Below are 22330 nucleotides of genomic sequence, written 5' to 3'. Positions count from 1 at the left end.
GATTTTACTGAAAATAAATGATTTTAAAAGATTAGTTGACTATGAAAGTCTTGAAGCAGACAGTTACAAATTTAGGGATAAGTTCTTGTTATCTTATTATATAGTCATTAATATAAATATTATATTGTTATAATGACATTAAGCTTAATCCAGTTTGTATCTTACTAGTACATGTATGTTATACTGGTACATGCTGGGACATCACAATACATATAAATGAATGTATTTTGAAATTTGGCAAAAATGAGTATAGACTGGATTTGGGCCCTTATGCTCAACATTGTTCTATCCTAGAAAGTTTTGTTATGAATTTTTGTGGTCAAATATGAAATTAAAAGATTTAATAGTTCTTGTTTTCCCAATTAAATGAATATCTGGTGTATGTTAAATTATAAAATTAAGATTGTTGAGTCCAGATATTAACATAACATTTTGCTTTAATGTTGAACATATATGCATGTTCAAAGTAAAACACTGGGTCAGGTAATCTGAATTTCAAAAGTGTACCAGAAGAACTCGAAATTTTATTAAAAAAAAATGTGCACCACATGTTTTGGAAATTTGAAAAATGGTTATAATAAATCTTGCATACTGTATTGTAGAGTTTAATTTATCATTCAAATTTAAATAAACTTAAAAGTGAGAAATATTTCCAATCAGTACGTCAGTTGTAAATTTTTGTCAAGGTCTTTTATGACGCACATTTTTTATTTAGATGTACGTTTTCTAAAAGTTTTAACACTGTGTAATGAGGTTCTAATTTGAGTTATTTGTGTTTTTTCGTAATAGGCAAAAATATCTAGAACAAGCAGAGAAATAGGATTCTTAATTTTATATTTGATGCATGATATGTGTATCTCCATAATTTGTATTTGGTTCAAAATAGACATATTCTATTTATTTATCAATAAGTATTTATTGAATAAAAATAATTTTGATGTTAAATAGGATTAAATTGTTAAGTTTTTGTTTGGTATTTTATTGTTATTGGTGTTTTTCTTCCTGTCTGCCTGGTAAATTTTTTGAAAATTTGACTTGACTAAAAACATTAAGGAAAGCAAACATGACCTGTATATCCGTTATTTCATGTATTTGTAATGTAACAAAGTTATTTGATGTGATACTATTGAAGTAAAATGCAATTCCAGAAATATTTGATCAGGAAGGTTTTGTGATAATAATCTAATAGTTTCAGATTAACTTTCCTTGTAAATAAAACAACCTTCCCGGTTATAATGTTATATGAATTTATTTTTAAAATATAACTTTTTAAATTCCTCATGATTTTACGTAGTAGGCAGTTTTAAACGGTTTTATAGTTACATTTTAGTTTCCTGTAGATTTAAACCATAAGTAATTTAACAAGTACATGTACATCATTATTCAGATGTATGTAACATCATTTTTACTTTATAAGGAGTTTTTACTGGTTAATGAAATGAATTGAAAGTAACCCATTGTGACAATTACAATAGGTGATAATTTGTACATAGAAAGAAAACAAAACGATTACCTAATTTTAATGATTAATGTTACATTATTTTGATATAATCATATGATTGTATGATTTAATTGGTATGAATGACAGTTAACGAAGTATTTATGACTGTGTATTACCGATTGTCATTAAATTTGTCAGATTTATCTAGTGTGAAATCACCTCTTCATAAGTCAACAACAAATAGTGGCAGATTTTTTACCTTATTTGGTAATATGAATACCTGTATTTTGGTAGTAGGAGTGTATTGGGACATAAGCTACCTCAGTACACCAGTAGACAGAAGATAAAAATCTACTGGGTATTGATCCACAAATCTTAGAACTAGGTCATCAGTGCTATTGATTTTTAAGTCCAATGGAATTCAAGGGCCATAACTAGTTATGTTTTGATTTTTTTTTTAACTGACTCAACTGGATTGTGAAGTTTACACACCTGTTTGAGGTTAAAATATAACTTGGGGTTTCCCTTTTCAAATGACATCCAGTGATTAAAAAGTGATAAATAAACGCTTTGGAAAAAGACAGTACTTGAACTTTAAAAGTAAATAAATTGTACTTTATGGAAAAAAGCTTAAGGGTTGCATGATCAGATTAACCTTGGTTTTATGAACATTCCTCAATTTACACATCTGATAGATCTATACAGGGGAATTATGGTTAAACAAGATACATGTGTAGTAAAGAATTCTTTTCAATTTTATACTGCTAGGCTACTGAGGTGTTTCGTGACTTTTTGCAGTTTTGCTCCTTGTTGATCTTCTTGTGATTGTCAATTGTTTTTATAGAATTTTTGTTTTGGAAAAATACACTTTTAGAGCTACAGTAAATGTACTCCTGACCATATTCTTTCTTTAATATTTCTAAGAGATATAATGACTAGACTTTTAAATTACTTCATACAAAAATCTTAATATAATGCTACATGTATTATTATTACCAATTACAATATTTAATTATTGTGATGTTTAGTTATGTCAGATTTTATAATAACAATGCAGGTCATTTTTGGATCTTCAGACTTTTAGTCACTATTAGTGTCTGTTCATGTGTGTGAATATACAACAGTTATTCCCCTGATGTTAACGGTCAATTTGGAACTTTAATACTTTACCCTAGCTTATGAATACTATCGGTGGCCCCTGCCCTGGTCAAATATATCATTTATCAATTTATAAGGGATGTCCGTTTCAGACTGACAAAGTTGTTGAGAATTTTATCTATCCTTAAAGTTTTTATTATGTTTACATATGACCCCAGTGTCAATATTTATTGCATACATATATTTGGTGAAGATAAAACAATCTGCTCAAATAAATCCACAAGTCTATTTAATAAACTAAATATTTTGATGGTCTGATTTAAAGGGAGGGTTTGTGATAGGGAAATATTTACCTGTGAAAAAAATGCAAATATACAGGTGTTAGGAAAAATGCTGACCTCGTCAATTTTACTAGAATATTTATTTCAATTCTGGATTTAAATTTTCTGTAAAAGTTGAAAAACTTATTTAAAGTTCTGAATGAACATGCAATGTTTAAATGGAGAAGTAGAACATAAATATGAAGTATGCAAAGATAAATATCAATTTAAAAGAGTTGCATTATATTTGAGCCATGATTAAGAAAAAATAATTTTGTTTACATTTTTTATGGTGAATAGAAATCTTTAAAAATAACACAAAATTGTTGAAATGTCTTACAAATGCATTAATTAGACTATTATGTGTCGTAAATAACATTTTAATCAACCTCCAGATTGTGACCTTCATTTACACAAAATCCAGAGAAAACCAGCTAAATATATATATATATCTTTTCTCAGTACAAGGATGTAGTTTAAGGCTTGAAGGGATAACCTGATTATCTACATGTATCTGACCAACTTTTTAAATACATAACTATAAATAAATATTGATAGTACATTTATTCAAGGTTTTATTTGATAAGGTGACCGTAAATAAATTAAAATGAAAAATATCTTGTAAATGTATTCAATGGCATACATGTACATGTATGCACAAACATTGCACAATTGTCCCTCATAAGAATGAGCAGTTGCATATATATGCAAACAGGAACTACTGAAATTTATGACTTGTCACTTGCAGCAAAAATAATAAATACCAGGTTAAAATGATGAAAATTAGAATGTAAATGCAACCAATCCCCTTCTCCATACAAGTTTTTCAAATGCTTTTATTATTGGCCATGTTGTTTAAATTGTCTTTGTTTTAATGAAGTCTTCAATTTAGTCTATCAATCTTTTTTTTAAAGAATATACCAATACACTTATGTTTTTGTTGTAAACAAAATGAACATTTTAATTAAAACAGTTACATAATTGGAACAATGAAATCTTGATTGTGGTTTACCTCAAACATGCACGGAAGAAATGATAATTACAAACTGTCTGGCATTTGCGTTGTCATACTCAACTACATTAATAAACTGCTTTGTTGGTCAGGTGATTGTTAACATGCAGTGAAGATTTCTCAGGTTTTTCCCCCCAAGAGCAGTTCATTAAAATGATCTTGAAATTATTGGTATCTGTTTAATGAATTCATTTTTAGGAAAAAGTGAATCAACCTTTCATACATAAACATGAAGTTGATGTTCCTAGCTTAAAATAAAAAATCCAAAGAATTCCTGGAAATATTTCATGTTTCCAACTTATCGTATCATGACAAACTCTCAATATGAACCCAAAGGAAAAAAACAGCATACATGTACACAAATTAGGAGATAATTGTATTGTATTTTAAGTTTCAAGGGCATCAATTGGTGATTTGATGGTATTAAATAAAGTTTACTGGCGACACGTTAGGGTAGCCAGTAAACAGGTATTTGCGACCATCAAATCCCCAATTGATGCCGTCGGAGCTTAAAATTCAATATTGTTATCTCCATTCTAATGAAACTGACAGAAAACAACATTAAATCGTACATTTAAAATCTGTCAAATGTTGTCTGAGCTTGTGCATATTTTTCATAGCATCAATTTACAGATGCCATTAAAATTGGTGAGCGTAATCCAATCAAAAATAACATTTCAAACGATTTCATTTAAATTTAATGTTTTCATTTTCCATGTTTGTTTTACAGATGGACAATGACCACAGTGGTTTCATTGAAGCATCAGAACTACAGTCTGCCTTAGAACTGGTTGGAATGAAGCTACCTGGGTATGAAGTAAGAGACCTGATCAATCAGTACGACTCAAAGATTAAGGATGGAAAACTGGACATTGATGAATTCCAGAACGTAAGTACAATGTATCAGCAATAATCTCCTTAATAGAGGGGCTAAAGATACCAGAGGGACATTCAAACTCATAGATCAAAAACAAACTGACAAGGCCATGACTAAAAAAAAAGAGAAACAGACAAATATTAGTACATAAGACACAACATAGAAACTAAAGACTAAGCAACAGGAACCTCTCAGGTGCTCTGGAAAAATAAGCAGATCCTGCTCTACATATCTTCACATATATTCAAAAAAACAATGCATATATTTCCGTATATATTTTGTACATTGTACATACATGACATATATACTCTGGTGGCTTCATGGTGTAAACCTGAAATAAAGTAAATGTATTATCTTATGTAAAAAATATTTTGTGCCTCAACATGATCAATATAATAGAACTCAGAGATAAACTTTTAGAAACAGAAAAAAACTTTTTAAAAAAAGAAAAGAATTCTCTTGTATTGTCAGAATAATTGACAAATGTAGTTCTTTTGTACGCATTCACCATCATAGAAATGCAAGACTCTAGTTATGAACACTGATTCAGCCTAAAACTGTAAAATAACTGTAGGATTTGGCAAATTGATTTTGGCAAACACAGCTATTATTGAATAAGGCATCCTTGCACCATCACCTTTGAATACAATATGTGTCACAATCATCTTCTGGAAAACAATGTTCTTGAACCTTTCATACAATGAAAATATGTTTTCCATAAATAGCTTCTACTGATGTCATTCATCATGTACATGATTGGAGTTGCAGTTATTTCCAGCTTGCATGAAGGAAAACAGACTGATTTTGACTAGCCCAGTTTAGTCTGGCGTATACATACTAAATTCTGTCCTGGTATCTATGATGAGTTTACTTAAACATGTGGTGCAAGAAAACCTGATAGAAGATCCATACTAGATCATAGTGGTGAATTGTAGAAGGCATTATAAACAATGAAAATGTTTAAAATGAACAAAATTACCACTAAGGGAAACAACTCTAATTTGAAAATGAAACACTAAACTATAAAATGATTGAAAAGATATAAGTCTGATCAATATACTATGGATTCAAATACTGTAAATTCAGAAGTTATTGCATGGTTTTTATTATTGCAAATAATGGGACTGGATGGGTATCCCAATAATAAAAACTTGCATTCTGATAACTGAAAAATAGAAATGATTGCAGTTTTAACGACAATTGCAACAACTAAACTCACATTTTTGTCCATTCTTGTAAAAATCGCAATAATAAATCCCGAGTAATAAATGCATGCAATAATTTCTGAATTTACAGTATTGAGTTTTAAAAATTACACAAAATATTCAGCCTAGTTCATCATGTTCATTATATCTATTCAGTTATATGCCAAGTTAAGAAGAGAAAAAGATTTTGGAATTAAATACAAGAAACAAGTAGTAACAAGAAAAGACATTGAAACACATGGTGGTACTTCCCATGCTTCTGTAGAAGGCACAACACATACTGTGAAGAAAGCAGAAACAACAGCATTCGCAGAATGGATTAATAGGTAACCAGTTTAGATTTATTGATATACAGGTTCCAGTCACAGTCATACAGGAAATAAAGAATCAGATGCTCTTATATTATTAGCTATAGGTTGATTTCAATAATAAGAAGAAGATGAATATTCTCTGAAAAATAATAAAGACCTAGAGCACAGTAACATCTGTGAATCTTAGATATAAAAATATTGTTTATTGTATTCAACTTTAAAAAGTATACCCATGAATGAATTTTATGTTGTAAAAAGTGTTGTAGAGAGTCAAATTGAAAAAAAAACGTTATATTTGCTCACTTGTATAAAAGGTTAAAATGGTGAGACTTAGATACAAATACTACTGACTGAAATGTGAGTTTGTGTTTGTGTTTATATCCTGTTGATCATGTTTGTCTTGTCATATTAAGCCGAACAGGAAGACAACATTATACTGAATTAAATGAGGTTAAACTGTAGGTGTAAATCTTCCATAAATTGTTAACTTTTATTTGATATCAAAAAGTTTGTTTTTTTATGTAATGATTACATACAATAAGCTATTTAAATCCTTTCATTTTAACTTGAGGAACAGATTTTTTCTCTGTTCTTTGTACTTTATAAATATTGGAAGCATATTTGATTTTTTCCGATGATTTTTACATTTTCCTTTTGATCCTACTGCCATATAGTTTTTAGGTCCTCAAATATTTGGACAATTGCATCACAATACAGTCCAGCAACCCCACATTTTAAATGTCAGCATTAATTAATCAATAAAATGCAACGACAACAAATACTTTATAAGAGTCTTGCTTCTTGATATATTTGATATGAAAATAACAGATCAATTTATAAAAGAGCCCCTATAAAAAAGAGTTATGAGAGACATGTAAAACACACATAAAAAATACATTTATCATGTTTTTATTACTTAAAGAACATATATTATATCTTAGCAGGAAACACCAATTCATTTGTAATCATAACCAGAAGATTAAAAACCCTTTTTGAATACAATTTCTCTTGAAAACTGCTTCTTGGTCTGTGAAATAGCAAACTATCTTTATAAAACATAAAAAAAAACTTTTCCTCATTACACAAATTATTTAAACTTAGTTAGTTCAACAGTAAAACTATTGCAAGTTTTCTACACATAAAACAACAAAATTAATGTCTTTTGGGACATATTTTCCTTTTGCTTACTTATATAGTTAGCATTACATATTTCAAAATTCAATATGATTTTATATGATGTTCAAGTTAGTTTCATCACAACTGGTTCACCATTTCATTAATAATACAACTGGTTGTGTAAAACACTTGTAAGATTTATATAAACTTTTTTTTATATTTCAGAAATTTGAAAGAGGATCCTGACTGTAAAAATCTTTTACCAATAGACCCAGAAACAGATGATTTATATAAATGTGTCAGAAATGGTATTTTAATATGGTATGATATTTTTTTTATTTATAAGATAAGACACACATTTGAACCTATTGTGAAATACTTGCCTCCAGTCCATTATTGCATGTATTCATTTCATGGATTGGTCAAACGGAAGACTTTTAAATTGACATTGCTACCTCTACGCCTCTATGGTTCTTAATCTTGGTGTAAAAGAATTTATAAAGTGAGCTGTTTGTACAATATATCTTCTTGCATACTGCATGTACCATGTGTACTGTCAGCTTGTGAGCTATTGCCATAAAATTATGACTTTGTGGGTTAGGCCTTTACAAAGCAATGTTTTATCCATATGGCATTAACATTTTATATTGAATATGAATGTCATATTTGCTGCACCTATCAATCATTTTATCAAGGCATTGATTTCTGTTTCCAAAGTATATTACAAAACATATTTACAGTTTGAGCATTCACTTAAAATTCAGTATGTTCTGTTGCCATGAATTCATAGATATAATTCAATTCATCTGATAAGGTTGGCACAAGCAAATAATAAGCATGGTTAAGAATTTATACCATCATGATTTTATTGAAAACTAGATACTGTGGATTCATTTATTTTCGTGGGTATTAAATTTCGTGGATTGCTGAAAACTTGCATATTTGTGGATATTTGATTTCATGGTTTTGACAATATCTGTATGTATAGCCTACTAAACATATGATATTCATTGATCATATGAATTCATGGATCACCAGTACCCATGAAAACCACGAAAATTGGTATCCAACGAATAATAATGAATCCACAGTATAATAAAATATTTGTCTTTACAGTAAATTGATCAATTGCTCAGTCCCAGACACCATAGATGAAAGAACAATCAACTTAGATGACAAAATAAGTGTGTACAAAATGCACGAGAACCATGTGTTAGCCTTAAACTCTGCTAGTTCTATAGGATGTAATATTGTCAATATTGGTGCCCAAGATTTGATGGACGGCAAACAACATTTGGTGCTTGGTCTCTTGTGGCAAGTCATTAAGGTAAAGTTTTTATGGACCCTATATTGATTGATTAACAAATATTTTTCTCTCTTAAAGGAATTTAGATAAGCATACACAATGATATAAACAAAAGGAGTTTTGGGTACAATTTTAATATTTAGTGAGTTATTCAAAGTACAAATACATTTGTAGAATTGTTCAATCAGTAAAAATTTGCAACCAATAATTGTTTACAATTTATTTAGCTAAATCAACTGCCTATTGATAAAGTACCACTTAAAATGATTATGATTACAGAAATTGTTCCATTATGTATCAGAGTACATTACAAAATACATAGAATAACTGATGTAATTTTGTGATTTGATGGAAGTCAAAAAGTATGAGCATGGACACATTTCTTCTGCTTTCAGCAAAGTAACATCATTGTTAATATTGTTAGGAAAGACTTTCATACATCTATTAGTCTATAATGTTGCAGATATATATTGTGGATACAAATTCATTGTTTATTTTGTTAACATAAGTTACCTTTGAAAATGCTCAGCTTCTACTTACAGCATAACAGTTATTCTGTCTTTATACAAACACTTCTATCTCAGCAAGAATACAAATACATGTATAACCAAAAAAATAGCAGACAATATTTAAAAATTCAAAAGTTTTAGCATTCATTCCTTATTTTGAATGCTTAAAAATGTAAACAAATCTGAGATATTAAAAGTTATTGTGATTTTTCAACATACTTCTTCTTTTCTGTATCTTCCTCCTGCTAATGAGGAGCACATCCAACCAGATTTAAAAAACATAGTTGGCTTATATTACACGGGCTACAATATCAATATAGAAAATGAGGCCTATGTTACACAGTGCAATAAAATCCATTATTTAAAGTATTCCACATGTCATACAAAAATTTACTTCAAAAAACTTTCCTTATAACAAAAACGTTAAAAATATTTTTCAATACAAGAAGTTAAAAATTTATTATCATTTATTTGTTCCACAGATTGGTTTGTTGAGTGATATCAACTTGATGAATCACCCAGGACTTGTATTACTGTTGGAGGATGGTGAAGAACAGGCTGATCTTCTGAAATTGTCCCCAGAACAAATCCTAATCCGATGGGTTAATTATCATCTCAGAAATGCTGGCATTAACAGACAGATTGCAAACTTTGGGGGAGATATCAAGGTATGTAATGTTTCAATTTTGACCACATTATCATATATTACATAGAAAAGTTATGCTTTTGTAAATGGAAATGTCATGGAGACAGCACATCAGCAATTTTGGCATTTATATTTAGATTTTAATTAAAATAGCCATATGATCATACAAATATAAAAAAAGTAAAATCACAAGCTCAAACACATCAAACGAATGGATAACAACTGCCATATTCCTGACTTGGTACAGGCATTTTCTTATGTAAAAGATATTTAAAAAGTGGTCACCTCAACAACATTTGAAATTAGAAATAGAATGTCAAGTTTTTTCATAACTGGTAGTTTAGACTTTGAACAGAAATAGCTGTTCGGTCACTTACAAAATGGTATAATCAAGGAAAATGCTGCACTTTTGAAATCTAACTGGTTTGTCTTCTGTCTAAATTAAGTACTGTTTTGTCTCTCTTGTATTTACTTGAGGTCTTTTCAGTACATTTTGAGGGTTCATTTATCTGAGCTGATCAATTTATACTGAAAAAATTTGTTAGGTCTTGATAGACTGCAGACAGAGTTTATGAATAGGACTGATTTGTCTATACAATGTATGAACCTTCAAATGGTCACGAGTCTGTTAGAGAAGAACGTATTAAACTGATAGCAAAATTCAAACACAGTTATAACACAATCAAGTTATATTTTAGATCATAATTAAATCACCCATACATGTATCCTTATTTTTTCTCAGGATTCCGAGGCATACAGTCATTTGTTGAACCAGATTTCACCAAAAGACAGTGGAGTATCCTTAGCTCCAATGAGTGTAAGTCAAGTTCATGTTCAACTTTGTTTATAACTTATTATTTATTTTTGGGTTTATATGAGTAGGCAAACATTTAAGAATGTTATGTTTCCTTAGGGTTAAAATCACAGTAGCAAGTTTAATTTTAAATGCTCTTTTTCCACTAGAGCTTTATATCTTAAATATTGTTATACAGTCGATTCCACTTAATTGCATACCGCTTAATAGCATAATTCGGTTAATTGCATACTTTTCTCCTGCACAAAACCATTTCCCATTCACCTAATGTTAAATTGTCCGGTTATATGCATAGCCTTACAAGTGGCATTTCGGTTTATTGCATAGAAAATAATCGCCAGCTAGATATGCTCAGTTAAAACTGACGAGATTTTTGACCGGAAACGGCAATTTGGTAAGTATATTTTTCTTCATAATTTTCATTATTATTTCACATTAACTTGTGTGTTATTCAAATAAAGTTTTAAAACAGTATCTTTCGTGTTTATATGATTATAGAAAAGGCCTCGATGTGTCCACAGGTAAAGTTTCCCATATTCTATTTTAAGCCTCGAGGTCATAAAAATGTCAATCAGCTGATTGTTGTAAAAACACAACCATTCTATGATCTTCTATCTCAAAAGGTGTTAATTATTGATTGGATTTCAAACATTGTTCATAGATTATATTTTGGGTGAATTTTTAAAACATTAACGCCTGCTAATTATCGATCATTATCCAATGTGTAATTTCGTAATTCAGCTTGGGTGATCTAGATTTATGTTAAATATTACAGGGCATTTATATATGGTTGAAGAATTTTATACATCAATCTTTCCTTTTTATACGACCGCAAATTTTTGAAAAAATTTTCGTCGTATATTGCTATCACGTTGGCGTCGTCGTCGTCGTCGTCGTCGTCGTCGTCGTCGTCGTCCGAATACTTTTAGTTTTCGCACTCTAACTTTAGTAAAAGTGAATAGAAATCTATGAAATTTTAACACAAGGTTTATGACCATAAAAGGAAGGTTGGTATTGATTTTGGGAGTTTTGGTCCCAACATTTTAGGAATTAGGGGCCAAAAAGGGCCCAAATAAGCATTTTCTTGGTTTTCGCACTATAACTTTAGTTTAAGTTAATAGAAATCTATGAAATTTTGACACAAGGTTGATGACCACAAAAGAAAGGTTGGGATTGATTTTGGGAGTTTTGGTTTTAACAGTTTAGGAATTAGGGGTCAAAAAAGGGCCCAAATAAGCATTATTCTGGGTTTTCGCACAATAACTTTAGTTTAAGTAAATAGAAATCAATGAAATTTAAACATAATGTTTATAACCACAAAAGGAAGATTGGTATTGATTTTGGGAGTTTAGGTCCCAACAGTTTAGGAATTAGGGGCCAAAAAGGGACCCAAATAAGCATTTTTCTTGGTTTTCGCACCATAACGTTAGTATAAGTAAATAGAAATCTATGAAATTTAAACACAAGGTTAATGACCATAAAAGTAAAGTTGGTATTGATTTTGGGAGTTTTGGTCCCAACAGATTAGGAAAAAGGGGCCCAAAGGGTCCAAAATTAAACTTTGTTTGATTTCATCAAAATTGAATAATTGGGGTTCTTTGATATGCCGAATCTAACTGTGTATGTAGATTCTTAACTTTTGGTCCCGTTTTCAAATTGGTCTACATTAAGGTCCAAAGGGTCCAAAATTAAACTTAGTTTGATTTTAACAAAAATTGAATCCTTGGGGTTCTTTGATATGCTGAATCTAAAAATGAACTTAGATTTTTTATTATTGGCCCAGTTTTCAAGTTGGCCCAAATCGGGGTCCAAAATTAAACGTTTTTGATTTCATCAAAAATTGAATAAATGGGGTTCTTTGATATGCCAAATCTAACTGTGTATGTAGATTCTTAATTTTTGGTCCCGTTTTCAAATTGGTTTACATTAAGGTCCAAAGGGTCCAAACTTAAACTTTGTTTGATTTTGACAAAAATTGAATCCTTGGGGTTCTTTAATATGCTGAATCTAAAAATGTACTTAGATTTTTAATTATTGGCCCAGTTTTCAAGTTGGTCCAAATCGGGGTTTGATTTCATCAAAAATTGAATAAATGGGGTTCTTTGATATTCCAAATCTAACTGTGTATGTAGATTCTTAATTTTTGGTCCAGTTTTCAAATTTGTTTACATTAAGGGTGGGTCCAAATCATAATGTGACATAAACCTATGTTGTGTCAACTATTTAATCGCAATCCACATTTAAAGCTGTATCAAACTTAAAAGTTGTGTCCATACTTTTCCCATCTGTTCAGGGTTCTACATCTGGGTCGTATAATGCTGCGCCCTGCGAAGCAACTGGTTAATATTTTTCTAAAAGAAAATTTACTTCTGATTATTATATTTTCTAACTTTCAACACTCGTGTCCAGCAAATAACCCGTGCATGGCCCCATCACCTGTTAACTGCTTTGCATAAACGAAACTAGCGGTGTTAAAGTAACAGTGTCACATCACTGTGTAATTGGTAAATACTGAATATCAAAGGCAGTTCATTACACAATTATTGTTTACAATGATTATAAACTGTGTAGTATTGTTAAACAGTTTGTTTTAAACAAAGCGTAACAATTTAATTTGTACATCCGGGTCATGGAAACAAATCTATTTTTAGAACAATTTTATTATCGTATCTCAGGTAAAGGAAAAGTCGGTACATAAATAAACTAAAACAAAATGTGTTTATAAACTTTATTGAAAGAATACACAATGAAATAAAATGTATGACAGTAGACAAATAACTTTTATTAGAATAAATAAGCATTCATTATGTTGTAAGTGGACTATGGACGTACATCTTTCTTCTTTGCTGATCTGCACTTTCGATGTCATTTGACTCTGTAATTTGTCATTTCGGATATAAGCATACTTCGCTTTATTGCATAATTTCGTCTGACAAATAGGCTATGCAAATAACCGGAATGTACTGTATTAGAAAACAAACAAAAAAGGAAGAATTATAAAAAAAAAATCACAGTAGCAAGTTTAATTTTAAATGCTATTTTTCCAGTAGAGCTTTATATCTTAAATATTGTTATATTAGAAAACAGACAAAAGAGGAAGAATTATAAAAAAAAATCTACTTGTACATCATTTTACATGGATCCATGCTGAGATACACAGATCTGACAACAATCTATTCTGTTTACTGTTGTGGTTAATATATCAGCCAATTGAATTTTAGCGTACACATTTTCACAAGGCTGGATACAGAATCTATTTTAATCAGATAGGGGTTTCAACAGCCCTTCTTCACTCAAAGCCACAGTGAAAAAGGATGCAAATGACTGAACATGAAAAAAAATCTATCTGGAAAAATAAAATGATTTACAAAATATAAATTGTTTATGTCAAATAATTCCAATTGATATTATGGTTATATCTGTGAGGTAAATTTCGGTCTTCATTTATTGACTTGTTATACATATAAACAGGAGAATGATGATACGATGAGAGCTGAAGCTATGTTGTGTGAAGCTGACAAGATTGGATGTCGTAGTTTTGTTGGACCTAAAGATGTTGTTACTGGCAACGTTAAATTGAATCTGGCTTTTGTTGCTAACTTATTCAACACATATCCAGCTCTAGTGCCTCCAGAAGACATTGAATTTGTGGAAATTGAAGAAACAAGAGAAGAGAAAAGTAAGTATAGTAAGATACTTATAGTATAGTTAGATAATTCTACATGTGTTTGGGTTGATTTGTATGAATAAAGAATGGCATTTAAAAGATCTTCAGAAGTAGTTTTATCCATGTGTACAATCAAGATGGGTGTTTTTTTTTTCAAGTTAATTTATTCTTTTATGTTTTATTGATCAACAAATTTCTAAATATAAAATCTAGAAAAAATGGGAAAATATGTTAAATATATATAAACCAGAAAAATGTGAAAATATTTCTAAATATAAAAACCAGAAAATGTGATTAACTTTTTAATCAAAATAGCTAGAAAATGTAAAATGTTTCTAAATATAAAAACATGAAAATGTAAGATGAACATAAAATCTTTTCTTTTATTCAAATAAAAATTAGATAGGTATTTTTGTTACTAACATAATTTGAATATCAAATCAAGTAACTGTGATCCAAATTCTGCATTCAACCGCCACCAACCAAAGTAGACCGAGAACAATAGTGATAACTTTAAGGGTAGATCACTGCTTCCATTAATAGAAACTGTATGTTGTAATGAATATTTGCATAAGTGGAAAATTGTAGCTATAAATGGCAATAAAAGACTAATTTTAACAACTGCTGTTGTTTTTTTATTTGGTCGGGTTGTTGTCTCTTTGACACATTCCCCATTTCCATTCTCAATTTTAATTTTAATTTTTTTTACTTTCAGCATACAGAAACTGGATGAACAGTATGGGTGTCAATCCCTTTGTATCATACCTGTACAATGACCTGAAAGATGGACATGTTATTTTCCAACTGTATGACCATATCAAACCAGGATGTGTGGACTGGAACAAAGTTGTCAAGAAATTTAACAAGATGAGAGTTAATTTTGAAAAATTAGGTATGGCTGTTAGAAGAAGTTGGTTCTCATAAAGAGCTGCATATATATTCTAGTGGACATTTGAAAAAGAATGTTAAAGACAGAAATGTCTAATTGCATTCAAATGTTATTCTTTTTCTGAAAGGGATATATATAAAAAAAAACAATGGAAAAGACGGAATAAGTTGTTTTACATCATGATGATAATTCTTTACACATACCTTGACATATTCCTAGGTAAAGGGAACTTCCCTTTTGTTGCTGTTTTTCATCCAAATGTAGCATAGTTCAATCCAACCCCTTCTATAATTTATTGTGTAATTGGGAGTTTAATTATTTGCTGTATTCAAAGATTGGACAAGAAGGCAAGATTTAGTATTGTAATTTCCGGAAAATAGCTCATACTTTTGCGATACTCGCCAAATTCACACGAATAAAAATCTCTCAACGATTTCTGAATTTACCGTAATAGATTAAAGCAAAGATATACCTGGAATAATGACTCGAAGTCTTTCTTGAATAGTGGGAAGGGTTAATGTATATATGTGTAAGAGTTGTCTCCCATAGTACAAAGTTTCTCAATATTTTTATAACAAGGAAGATTTGGAAAAAATAATCTGTTTTGAAATATAATGAAATATTTGAGGAGGGAAATTTAAATGCGTAGTTATGAAAAATTTGTGTGTTCAAAATGAAAATATAATTCATTTTTTTGTTCATATCATTTGATATCAGAATTAATTTTATATTTTTATTTCAGAGAATTGCAACTATGCAGTAGAATTAGGAAAACAATGCAAGTTTTCACTGGTTGGAATTGGTGGTCAAGATATTCTTGAGGGAAATGAAACACTTACATTAGGTAAGATCATAGTGTTATGTTTGTGTACCAGGGAAATCCGTGAAATATCTATACAATCTGAAATGTATAAGGAGATGTGTTGCAGGAAGTTATATATGGGCTAACTTATAACAAAACAATTTACAAAAAAACAAATATTACAAACTAGAACCAAAGACAATTACTGGCTTACAAGCTCCTGATTTGGGACAGACACATAAGAATAAACTGTATTAATCAGTTGCAATTGGCTTAACTCAAAGGATCAGAAGTAAACAGAGGCACAAAAGCAACTAACATAAAAGTAATAGACACAATGCACCAGTATCAAGAGTACTCACAGATACTGAAATGTAGTTCAAATCCAATTACAATTAATAAATAATTCATGTTCTCCAAGACTAGAGTATCAATCAGTGAACATCCAACAGATTTAGTGTTAAGATATATGTCAACTTTGTCAGCTTTCTAAACTCCAGTTTTAAGACCAAAATCACATCTCTTATTTTCTACCTCATTTCATTTGTACTGAAATAAATATTTTCTGATCTAACTAAAATAAACAACTAACAAGAAATAAGGTTGTGCGTTCGTTACAAAGATCACATGAATTTTATATAATCAACGAGTCAAACAAAAAAAAATAAAGATCAAACATATGTAACAATGTCAACATGTTATATAATTACATAAGCACCAAATGTACAAAGCTACTTCTAGATGGAGGGGGAGGGAGGGAAAGCTAACGCAAACTGGAATATATTATAACACGTCCTTTCTAACTTTGTAACAAAAGTCACATTAATCAAACAGACCCACACACATGTCTATATACCATCATTCGAAACCGTTCGTGCAAACACTTAACCCGGGAAAATATACATTGCAAGGGAAAAACCCCTAAATGATATAACGGAATGCAAAGAAATAGATTTAGTAACTTTTAAAAATCAAGATTTTGTATCAAAACAAACTTTTTTTCATTTTTTTTTTGGTTGAATAAAACTTCATGCATTGTCTACATAGTTAAAGTGTTTCTGAATGGTAACTGAATTTAAATGTTTACATGTTTTCTGTTTAGCTCTGGTATGGCAGTTGATGAGAGGATACACATTATCACTGTTAACTAAGATATCTGGCAGTGATTCACCAATCAATGACAAGGCTATTACAGAATGGGCCAATGGAAAGGTTAGTAAGACTCACTGTCACCTTGAGATGAAGAGCAACAATATTGACACTGTTATTTTACTATTTTTTGTGCTGTTTTTTTGCTGTGCAATGTATGGATCTTGTGTCATGGACGGATACCCAATATACTTAATTTTACTACAATGGAAAATTCATTTTCTATTTCTCTGATGTAGGAAAACACCAGTCAATGGCTTTGTATTTATTAACATTAGATATAAGAGACCTCAATTGTTTGTAGAAAACATTAATTTGAATTGCAAAATATGAAAAAGAAGCATGAATTATATATTTAGTCAATGAGACAGTAATAAAGCAACTCAAGACTTCCTCCACCTTTAAAATCTGGGCCACTTAATAGCCAACAGTGCTGAATATGGTGTTTTACACCAATCAATCAATCAATTAAAATTCTTTAAACTTGTATATAAAAAATGCACACAAAATTAGGGATAACAAAATACAACAACTGATAAAGTTTCTTCTTGGCACAGGTACATGAACATAATTATACTTGTTAGTTTTATTTTGATAACCTTTTACACACTTACTACACAGAATAAACATTTTTAACAGAAATGTGCTGGGTATTCAGAATTCTGAATCATTCATTATATATGATAGATGTTTAATATTGTTTACTATATTTACGTTGCCTGATTTCAGTTGAAGGAAGGTGGAAAGAAAACCTCATTACGCTCATTCCAAGATTCATCTCTCAATGACAGCAGAGCCATATTAGATTTAATTGATTGCATCAAAAGAAATATGGTCAACTTTGATTTAGTCAAAGATTGTTCAAATGAAGAGGTAGGTCAACTACATCTAGTTATATCTCAATATATCAACTTCATTCAGATAAAGATCAGTTGGAATGTTGTTATTGTCTGAAACTTTTTCCTTTTAAATATATTTATGTCTTGTTATGCCTTCAACATGGCATTTCTAAGAGTTACCTTGTAGCTCATTTAGAAAAAGTTAGGCCTGTGATATATTTAACAATTATATTTTTATATATACAAAATGTGAATAATTAAAAATGCAAGTAAAGGGAGGTAATTAAAAAAATGAAAATTTCATAGATGATTACACAGAAACAAAATGTCCCGTAAACGTACAGCTATACCAACAAAAATCACAAAGCTATCAGTGATGACTTATTTCAAAAATAATTTGAAATAGTTTATTTAAGAATTGCTTGCCAATTTTTGTAATTTTATACAGAAGAACATTCTCTGTGCTAAAAATGTGCACATGTATAATACTTTTACGCCCCAATGAAATAAATAAAAAAAACTCTTATAATTGCATTATTATATTACAAACATTAATTTTACGTGTTAAATCAAGTGTTTTGTCCTTCATCTATTTTAGTGTTATGTATTGTTTTAATGTTGGCACAGATGTTGCATTTCAAACGGAAATACATTGTAATGTTTGGAATGTCCTTTGACAGCCATTCAAAACTACTGAATCGAATGAAACTTCCATGTAATGTTATTTTATTATAATATAATTAGATTAATAAAAATAAAATATTGCATTAATACAAATCCTTTACTTTGCAGGAACGATTGTCAAATGCTAAATATGCTATTTCTATGGCAAGGAAAATTGGAGCAAAAGTGTATGCTCTTCCTGAGGACATTGTTGAAGTTAAACCAAAAATGGTGATGACAATTTTTGCATGTCTGATGTTCAAAGACTTGCAGGTGAACAAGCCACAAGAAGATTGAAGAACTTTCATCTGATCAAACTTTTATGCTAATTTAATTCATTAATAACACATGATATCAGTATTTTAATCATTTGTTGAGGATGTGAGTGAGGAGAAAAATGTGGGATGGGATGGTCAAAATCAAACTGCTTTGCTTCCGCCAAAATTTATTCACGTAAAATTTTGACAGACATTGATAACTGCTGTCTTATATTTTTAAAAAGGGGAAGTAACAAATCAAGTTTTATCTATGTATGTTGCGCTTCTGCTGAAAAATTTAGAATGAAAAAAGAATTTTATTGTATATAAAGTGGAGCTTATTTATATGACTACTGATAAACAGGGGTAAATTATTGGAAATTATAATTAGATTTTTCTAAGAATATATTTATACAATGTTTTCAACAACAATTTTTTTAGAGACTTTAAAGGAAGAATTCTTGTTCTTTTGGATATATTATTAACGAGAAATATTCTTGTGTCATTAAGCTAGATCTCGTTCAAAATCTTTTTGTATCATTTTGATAAAATTGACCGTAGAAGAAGCTAAAAATATTTGCCATATTAGACTAGAATCAAGGACTATATTGATAGTAAATTTAGATATGATATTCAGTATAGCTTGAAGGATTAGATTTTAGTGCAAAATTTGTATTGTTCACTTGATATGACATTGGGCTTAAATATGGTTCCTAAACAAAATTGGAGGAGAGTTTGACCTTCAAAGTTATGTCCCTTTAATCATGTCATATCAGGTCAACAATATTAAATTTTAATGTATAGTTTTCCAAATGTGATAATTGAACAATCATGACCAGATTTTTACATTAGTGTATTCAAGTGAAATGTGAAAAAAATAAATGATAAGTTTCCATACTTTTGCATACCTGACCATGCATGGTATAATATTTCAAACAGTATTTTTATTTATTGGTGCAGAGCATTCACAATTGAACCATTTAACTTTTACATATATATGATAGTTTTACATTCCTCAGCAACCTGCCATATGCATGATAATTATGTGTACAATTTGTATCAAATGGATACATGTATGAGTTAGCTAATGGTATAGGTTTGGACCAATTTTTACATTCATGACATTGCATGGGTTTGGACCATTTGTACCAGATAAAGAGTACCTATCATTTTGAATCACTAAAAAGGAAAAGATTTAGTTTGCTTGCAGAGTTTGTTTTATAAAGATGTGACTAGTGTGTCCATTGAATTTTGTATGAATTGACCACTGCTAAACTGTTTACGTTTGTTCCAGACGTTATTTTTTAGATTTTTAAATGAGTTTGACCAATAACCAATGCATTCCTGGCATAAATTTTTGAATGTTTTATGTTAAGTTTTTAACTATGTATGATAAAGGGACCATGTATATACATGTATAAGATTATTGTATAATTTTCCATAACCAAGTGATATTTACAAATGATCAAATATTTGTGTTGAGGGCTGTTTCATTTCAACATATAGAATTGATTCTTACACAGAACTTGATTTTCTAATCCTTGAAATATTACTTTTATCTGAAAGAAGAATGTTTGTCTATCTCTCTGAGCAGGCTCACATGTGTGTTTAAATGAAACAGTTTTTCAATGTCTTCCAAGTGCATTGTTTAAATCACTAGTTAAGCTGGACCAATTGAATTACAAAGGGACCATATATGCATGTTTTCAGTTTTATAGCCAAAAATAAATAAAGCTATTTACAAGAAATGTTATGTCTCATATGAAGCTGTGCGAAAGTTAAATAAGTAATCTGTGATAGCTACAAGTTTATTTTATAGGTCATTTCAAATAAGGTCAATATAATCTTATTTTGGCGTGTCTCTATAATGTCTCTGAAAATATCTAAATTTATTATTTTTCAGCATGCACTGTTTATGCTTTGTAAATATAACTAACTGACTAAAACCTAAATGCAAAGAAATTTCTGAATTTGTTTATAGATCTATACAATAATATTAAAAAAAATGGCAATAATTATTTTTGTTTGTTCAAATAGATTTTTTTTTGGTGCCTTTGCTGGTCAGTATTCAAAAGCTTAAGCAGAACGCTTAGATGTCTGGTAGAAATATATACAACAATTTTTTAGTGTAATTTTTGTTAAAACTGCTAGGAATTATGATAAATCAAAATTTCAATCTTGTTTGTTAGTCATTTTGTAGTATATGTTAAAAGTTTGTTTATCTATCCTACATAAGTCCCCATTTGTTAAAGAAATCTAGAATAGCGATCTCACAGAAAAACACCAATTTTGGCCTCAATACTATTGAATGTTAAGGCCCAACTATTGGCTGGTAGATATTGAATGTGTAATAGGTGGAAACAAGAAGTAATTTTCACCAAGTCTTTTTTAATTTCTTCCATTTAACAAGTTTTTCAAGGTTTGTAAAATCATTAGTTTCCGGCCTCTGGTGTAATAGTTCAAAATCATTTTGTTTAAAAGAACTACTTGGTTACGGTAACTTTGTTTTTAAGTACGAATTCTATTACAATGTATATAACTTGGAGAAAATGTATATGTGTGACATGTATATGTAATATCTGGTACAGCAATAATAAATATAGGTACTGCTTTTTTTTAAACTTCGTCTTGGCTTACAGAGCAGGATATTTTATATTTTTAATGTAGTATGAAATAATATTACTAAAATTAATATGTTAAATGAAGCAATATGCAAAGTTCTTATACTTTGATTATTTTCTCCAATGATAAAAAAAATAGACCGTGAAATATTTGAAAGGTCACAAATTTAAAGGCTTTTGTTGGTATTATGGTGTATCATTTTATAATAATTTATATAAGACTGGATTATTTATTTAGGCTACTCACTTTTGTCGGTTGAGGAGAAGAAAAAATTAAAGTGTTCAACAAAACACATATTTCTTGTAGGTTTTCATTCAGATTATTTATAAAACCATGAATTTAAAAATCCAAGGAAATGAACTTTACCCCAACCCACAAAAATGAATGATCTTAAAAAAACAAATGTATTCACAGTAAAAAGATTCTTTATATAAAGGAAGAAAACATGAAACATTTTTGGAGCTAGATTTTTACAATATCAGATTATAATAATTATTTTTATCATTTTTATATTAAGTTTACCATTGTTTCTATCATTTCTTTTTTTTTATTTATTCCATATTGTTTTTTTGGAATGCTAATTTGTTGATACTATTGTCTGTTATTTGCACAGCATTTTATGTATATTCTATATTATATATATTTTTGGCTAATTTTTGAGGATTTGTATATATGTTTATGGTGAGAGCTTGATGCTTAATAAATTAATTCCAACAAATTCTGCTAAAACCTGGTATAAACATATTTGTATGAATGATAGATTTCTTAAATAAACATATCAATATTA

At 29.5% G+C, this 22330-nt stretch overlaps 1 protein-coding gene across 1 annotated transcript in view; it reads left to right on the top strand.

Annotated features, from left to right (window-relative positions):
- LOC134683030 (plastin-3-like) overlaps window positions 1-22330 on the top strand; it is a 31058-nt gene extending 8728 nt beyond the window's left edge. Inside the window, exons 2-13 of the mRNA XM_063542043.1 lie at window positions 4602-4760; window positions 6110-6279; window positions 7606-7701; window positions 8497-8707; window positions 9678-9863; window positions 10584-10658; window positions 14127-14334; window positions 15038-15214; window positions 15954-16055; window positions 17116-17225; window positions 17892-18035; window positions 18794-22330. Of these exons, the coding sequence (XP_063398113.1) occupies window positions 4602-4760; window positions 6110-6279; window positions 7606-7701; window positions 8497-8707; window positions 9678-9863; window positions 10584-10658; window positions 14127-14334; window positions 15038-15214; window positions 15954-16055; window positions 17116-17225; window positions 17892-18035; window positions 18794-18961 (1806 nt within the window). The 3' untranslated portion in view covers window positions 18962-22330. The remainder of the gene's footprint in view (window positions 1-4601; window positions 4761-6109; window positions 6280-7605; window positions 7702-8496; window positions 8708-9677; window positions 9864-10583; window positions 10659-14126; window positions 14335-15037; window positions 15215-15953; window positions 16056-17115; window positions 17226-17891; window positions 18036-18793) is intronic.

This window comes from Mytilus trossulus, chromosome 9, assembly GCF_036588685.1.
Source record: "Mytilus trossulus isolate FHL-02 chromosome 9, PNRI_Mtr1.1.1.hap1, whole genome shotgun sequence".
Classification (NCBI taxonomy): Eukaryota; Metazoa; Mollusca; class Bivalvia; order Mytilida; family Mytilidae; genus Mytilus; species Mytilus trossulus.
The sequence above is the reverse complement of the archived record's forward strand: the minus strand, read 5'-3'. Positions and strand labels throughout refer to the sequence as shown.